Source organism: Brachionichthys hirsutus, chromosome 4 (assembly GCF_040956055.1).
Source record: "Brachionichthys hirsutus isolate HB-005 chromosome 4, CSIRO-AGI_Bhir_v1, whole genome shotgun sequence".
In the NCBI taxonomy this organism is placed as follows: domain Eukaryota; kingdom Metazoa; phylum Chordata; class Actinopteri; order Lophiiformes; family Brachionichthyidae; genus Brachionichthys; species Brachionichthys hirsutus.
The window spans coordinates 6,465,083-6,471,796 of record NC_090900.1 but is presented as its reverse complement, the minus strand read 5'-3'; the positions used below and the strand labels follow the sequence as shown (position 1 = coordinate 6,471,796).

Here is a 6,714-nt window from a genome sequence, read left to right as displayed (position 1 = left end):
ATGAAGTTATGGGATAGCCTGACCACTTGTTTGATGCTGCTGAGCGCCGCGTTCGGCAGCTCGCTGCTCCGGAGCCGGCAGCAGAGAGGGCGCGCCGGGGAGAGTCCTCTGGAGCGCCCGCCGCTCCAGGTGCGCCTCGCCGCGTCCTCCTCCTCCGACGCGCAGGGCTGGGAAGAGGCGCTGCTTGGAGGAGAATGTACGAGCTTGTGGTTTGTATGGAGTGTCTTCATGGCCAGAAACCAGAACGCATCACTTTTGTTTTTATTTATCTCTTGGAAGATAATTTGCTCGCAATGCAGCAGAAAGAGTTAAAGTTAAAATGATTTGTAAAATTCATAGCAAAATAACAAAAAGTTGTTCAATTGAATATAATTTTGGGGTGAATGATCAGGTTACTGAAAGCTTCAGTTCTAAGTTACGTTTTTCCACATTCTAGCTTTCCCAGAGTTTAACACATCAACTTTCAGCAATCACAATAGTGGAAGGCTATAGGTTTAGCTCCTATAGTTATGTCTTGCTAATCCAAACATGCATTATTAAGTTTTTTTCTGAAAATTATTAAGGAACTAAAAAAGAAACCTGCATTTGCCCCTTTATCGACCCACACTAAAATCCAATAGGGTCTGTCCTGGCCCAAGGCCTTTCCTCCCACCCAGTTGCATGCGGATAAGCAAACCAAGCAACAAACACACACGTCAAAACGTAACAGAAAGGATGAAGAAATTCAACCAATCGTCAAGTGCAAAAGAGAAACCACAATTTGGTGTAAAATCAAATAAATAAATGTGTGTTTCCTGCCAATCCACTCAGTGATTTAGGATCTCATCACGGTAGTTAATTTATCTTTAATCAAACCAGTTTTCGCCAAACATACGACTGTCATGTGCTTAAATAAGGATGGGATCCATTTGTACCTTGGGGGGAATAATTCTAGTTCATGGAACCTCCATAGAAACAAAACAATGTGTAGTATTTCTGCTTTTTTTGTGTGACAGGTCTGAGTCAGCGCTCCATCTGTGCAATAGCAACTGTAATGTGTTCAAGTGAAACAATATGTGCTGTCTGTGAGCCGTCCTTTGTCAAAGCGCCATTTCTCTTAATACTCTTCAGACGCCACGGAGGACTTGCCCTCTTCTGAGCTGGAAGACCTGGTGGACTTCATCAAAGTGACCGTCAGTAGAATGCAGCGGTCCTCCTCGTCCGCAGTGTCCACATCTACCTCCTCCTCTGTATCCAAAGAGAACTTGAGCAGAGGGACTCGACAAAGAAGGCAACGGAGGAAGCAGGTGATCCAGCGGCAGGGAGGAAAAGGAGGCGCGAGATGGGGGAGGACAGGGAGGAAGGTTCAGGAACGAGGAGGTGGTCGGCGAGGACAAGGGTGTGCGCTCAAACAGATCCACCTCAATGTGTCAGACCTGGGTCTGGGCTACCGCTCCAGTGAGGAAATGCTATTCAAGTACTGCTCTGGACCCTGCAGGAAGTCCGAGACCAATTACGACAAAATCCTTTACAACCTCGCTCACAGCAGGAGGCTTTCTCCCAAAGACCGGCCGGCTCAGGCTTGCTGTCGGCCAATAGCGTTCGACGATGACCTCTCCTTTCTTGACAACAGCCTCGTCTACCACACCGTGCGGAGGCACTCTGCCAGGAAATGTGCTTGTGTGTAGGGAGTGTGCGCTGCTTTGCAGGCGTTGCTCTCATCTTGCATTCCACTTGGAAGTATGATGCTGAGACTTTGTGTCCTGATTTTTCTCTGTGTGAGGTCGTCGTGTGTGGTTGTGTTGAGTCCATCAGTAAATATCAGAGGTGCTCAACCGCAAATATCATCCCAGCACTCCTAAAATAATGCTAATAATCATTATTGTTATTATTATATATTGTACTTTCATCACTCCCCTTAAAGAAACAAGATATTTCAGACACAGTGTCATTCATTTTATTTATTTGCACTCCCTTTCAGCTCGTGGTGAGTCTGCTGCATTTATCTGTCCTTTACGTCCATGGAGGGGGTTTAGGTTTAGTTCTCCATGTGAAGCAGAGAAAATGAGATCCGGGTCAAAACAGTGTTCTGAGTCACAGCAGCTTGTGAGACGTGCCGTTACTTTTTATTCTGATTTGTTCCTTTTATGACACTGCTTAAATTTTAATGCATCCCACTGACCTACAGAGGAATGTGTTTTCCATACGTGGATATATGATTCATCTCTCTCTCAAATTATTCATTTAGAATAATTTGGAAAAACTGCTTTCTTACCTCTCATTTTGTTAGAATGTTTTTTTATGGGGGGGTGAGAAGAAGAGATGCCAGGAGAGAGTCGGAATAGAACGGTTGAGCGAGAGGAAGAATGAGATCTGAGAGAGAGAGAGAGAGAGAGACTGCATAGTTATACTGCTGCTCGTCAGACGCCCTTTGGTCCATAAATCACGCTGCCATACTAATGTTGCGTCTCCCTGACTTCCTCTCACATTAATTTACACACATACTCTTTTCTTACCGGGTACTATTTAAATGTCAGTGCAAAGAGGAACAGAGGGGGTTGAAATAAAGCCAAAGGACAGGAAAGAATAGGAACCCCCCCCCCAGCAGTCCCTGGAGCAGCAGACTGTATAACATGTCTCATGAAAAAGTTTATACATATGTGAAATGTATTTATGAAGTCTTGAATTTATTAACTTATTAATATTTATTTGTTTTTATTCAAAGGGATGAATGTTATTTATTATTCTAATGTCATATCTAAGTGTGTCAAAGGTTTAAAGAAGCCTGTGAACTAAACGCAGTTAAAACATGACAAAGTACTCTTGTACGCAACGTCGTTTTTTAGACTTCCAAAAATGTGCATCTCATTATCTGTATGGTCATGTGAATGTGTGTATTGCCCAGTAATGTGGGGAGGAGGGAGGGGGGGGGGGGGGGGGGGGTACTCCACGGATACTTTAAAGAAATTGTTCCTTTGTGTCCTTAGGCTTCCTGTTGTGTCATTGGTGTTTCTCAACAAAACACTTTGAAAACAAAAGGGTTCAGTGCATTTTCATCCTCATAAAGACATTTACAAAGTTCTACATCTTTTACACCCCTTCCTCTCCAATTTGTAGTCTTTTATTCTACCTTTATTTTTACCATACCACACTTACTGGTGTGTGTCTGCGTGTCAATGTAAACACAAAGAATGCACTCTGTGTCTGTGTTCAAACACTCCACAGGACACCTTTTTTCAGTATCTGAAGATTTGTATTGGTTTAAAAAGTGATGCCGTTGTTTCCTCTTCTTTTGTTAATCATGTGAGAAAACATTTTATTCTCATTATAAAAATAAAAAGTTTACCTCTGCATAAAAACATAACTACAGCTCTGTTTTTATATGGCAATCACTTTTAAGTTGTCTCATTTAATTGCTAATAAATGCATTATAAACACGTATTCTGTGTTTAAATATAGCAAACGCTGTGCACTTATTATACAGTGTTAAACTGGTGAAAAGCTGACCCATGAAACTGAATATTAACATAACTTATTCCATTTCTGTCTGTTTTTGTGTACAAAAGCGAACAGAACAGTAACACAATTGTGCATTTGGGGATAGGATTCTGCATTGAGTCCTTTGTAATAGAGTGCAGGAAAGGATGAAGAGTATCTGATGTTCTCCAACAACAAGGGGATGCATCAATCATAAAGATAATTTAGTATCTATGACCTTACGTTATAAGTGTCTCTAGTAAAGCAAGAGGAGGAAGCTGAGCTTTGCAGCAAGGGCTGGAGGATGAGCTGAACGAAAGGCAACAAGAATAGAGTTAAATCCAAGCACACATTTAAATATCCTTTGGAACAGAGGAGGATGATAAGAGTGAGAAAATCTGATCAAAGGCCCCAACAAAGGAACAGCAGTCAGAATAAAACATGGGTCTTGCTGTGTGTGGTTGATACTTGATACATTCACTTTTCTTTTTGCTTGCATTTCACACGCCTCCCGCTGCCTGGCTCCAGGGCTGTGAGTCACAGCAACCTGCTTTAACAGCTACAGGCCAAATCTGCACGGTCCAGATTTCCCTTATGTGTGTCCTGCAATGCACCATCTTCACCTATCTTCTTCTCCTTTCGGCTTGTCCCCCGTCAGGGGTCGCCACAGCAAATCGACCATCCAGTCGATCGCATGCTTAATTCTGGCAACGTTTTACACCGGATGCCATTCCTGCCGCAACCCTTTGCATTTATCCGGGCTTGGGAGCCGCCATCTCCACGTATGGCACTTTGATTCTCTGGGACAGTTTGCCACCAGAGATGATGATCAAAATGTATTTAATGGGATATATATATTGTATAAAACAAATAGGACATTAAAAAGAGTTGTTTTTTTGGTCATTATATCCATAAACTATACATTGAGTAGCGAGGAGTCAATGCTTTCCACATTACATCAGTTTTGTCTACGCAACATTTTAGTTTCTGAATGGCAGATGATGTCCCAGAGAATTTTAAATTATTTCACCCCCCCAGTGTAACTTGTCCAAACAGAAGCTGCAATCTAATGGACACTACTGTAGATATAATAGACAACAAGCACATTGGCTTCTCTAAGATGGAAACCATTAGGTCCAGCTGGCAGTCAGAGGACGGTGACATTAGTCAGATGAGTCTTCTGCTCTTTTGTTCCTGGTGTGAGAAGAGCTTGTAATGAAGGATCATGTTCCACTGGAGTGTAACACAACACAAGTGTCACAGGTTAAGGGGGTGGTCTTCCAAACAGATGCTAACTACTGGCAGACACACACGCTGACACGTTGATGGCATATGGAGAGTTTGTTCACCTCCGGTGCAAAAGAAAGATTCATGCATGAATCTTAATGCAAAGTAACTGAATAGAATCTCATGACTGGGTCTTGAAAAATTAAGATGATGGAAGATTTATGTTGCTGTTTATTACATTAAAGGCTTATCTGGATATGTTCAACGAGGATCGAGCAGCTGACCACTCAAGGGTATGTTTGTAGTACAACAGTCATTTAGAGCAAAGAGGGTGCATGAAGTTCTTTTCGCCCCTGATTTCAAAAGCCATTTGATGACGCTGTTGTTAATGGTCGACCTCTCTGGCTTTCAGGATCGCAGCCAACTTCCCTTCCCATCTCAGCCTCAGCGTTCTGCATTTGAAGACGTTCCTCTGGTATCTTAGACCCTCACCATTAAATTCTAATCAGAGAGCAGCTTGTTTACAAGAGGAGGCAATTTGTGGCCAGTCTTTGTGATAGTCATTCTGCCAGCTGGCCGGAGGAAAGATTCAAATAAGAATTGATATGTAGTCCCATTTTTATCAGACGATGTGGTCTTTGTGAGCTGCCTGTCAAAACCACAAGAGGCTCTTTGTGCCACTGCTCTGGAATCTGTTAGTATGATTCAGACTATCGCTTGTAAGGACGACCAGAAAAGGGAAAGGCAAAGGCATTGCAGAGGACAGCAGCACAGTTATCAAACTGGAATATAGTTTCATATGATCCAGAACGACACCGAAGACACTCAAGCGCAGACCTTTGCACAGATGGACTCACATCGGTGAAAGGAAGTTCACCCTACATGTAAAGCAACTTACGAGTGTAATATATATACAGCAACAAACACACTTTCCTACAAGAGTCATGGTCTTTGTTTCTGCCACGAATTTGGGATTTGACTTGACAACTTATTCCTGTTGCTCCCACAGGAGTTATAATGGTTATTACAAAATGTGCATATAGGAGACACTGTGAATGCATCCGTGTACATTCTTCTCTTCGTTTACACACATGGCTCTGCTACGCTGAGGTACAGAGTGGAACTGCTCTAATCTCCTCTATAAACACAGTGTGTGTGTGTGTGTGCGTGTGTGTGGACAAAGTGTGTGTGTCTGCCCAAGATCCCAGGAGGAAAACCAGACCACGAACTCACCATTCATTTTCCCGTCAGGGGGAAACAGCAGCGCTCCCTCCATCCCTTCCTCGCTCCTCACCAGCCTTCTACCCACTTTGTAACTTTCTCTAACATCTGTAAATATCCTCCAACCTCTCCCCAGTTCCTCTCGCGTTTTCATGTCCCTTAACTTTAACCATTAATCTCTCCAGCAGTTCATCCTGCTGAAGTTTTTGTATTCTTTAACCCGCTTGTGAATTTTAAGGACGACAAGGCTCGCTGCCTGCAGGCTGCTTGTAAATCTGTGCGTCTGATGATAAATATAATGTTTCCACAATTAAGGCTACATAATAAGACGGAACCTGATTCATAACCGTATCTCCACGTTTGTCCTCTGCTCCATTTTGTATTTATTGGACATGTTTTGTTTCCTGCTTTCAATCGTTGTCATTAATCAGCAGCTGAGTACAACTTTCATGAAAGTCCTTTTGTAGTTCTCTCTTTGCTCTTTATCTGCGTAGAAATGCAGCACTTTATAACAAATATGAACAAAACTCTGGTATCAGAGGACGTACCACATCATCCGGTATCTATAATCAACAATATATAATGCAACGGAATCACTCAGAAATGCTGACACATACTGTAAGTGCTGCTTTCTTATCATCCAACGCAAACCACATCTATGCTCTAAACTCAAGCCAAATGGAAAGTATTATCTCCATAAATCTACCGCTCATCAAGATGCTAAGATGATGCAAGAACGCTTTCTGCCTTGATGGATGCGGCCTCTTTCTCTTTGTCCTTGAAGGGGAATTCACAGCATGGATACCAAAG

The 6,714-nt window shown here is 42.6% G+C and overlaps 1 protein-coding gene across 1 annotated transcript; it reads left to right on the top strand.

Annotated features, from left to right (window-relative positions):
- LOC137893272 (glial cell line-derived neurotrophic factor-like) lies at positions 1 to 1,667 on the top strand. The gene is made up of 2 exons (XM_068738727.1): positions 1 to 196; positions 1,111 to 1,667. Exons 1-2 carry the CDS (start codon positions 1 to 3, stop codon positions 1,665 to 1,667), a joined length of 753 nt encoding a protein of 250 aa, XP_068594828.1.
- The last annotated feature ends 5,047 nt before the right edge of the window (positions 1,668 to 6,714 follow it).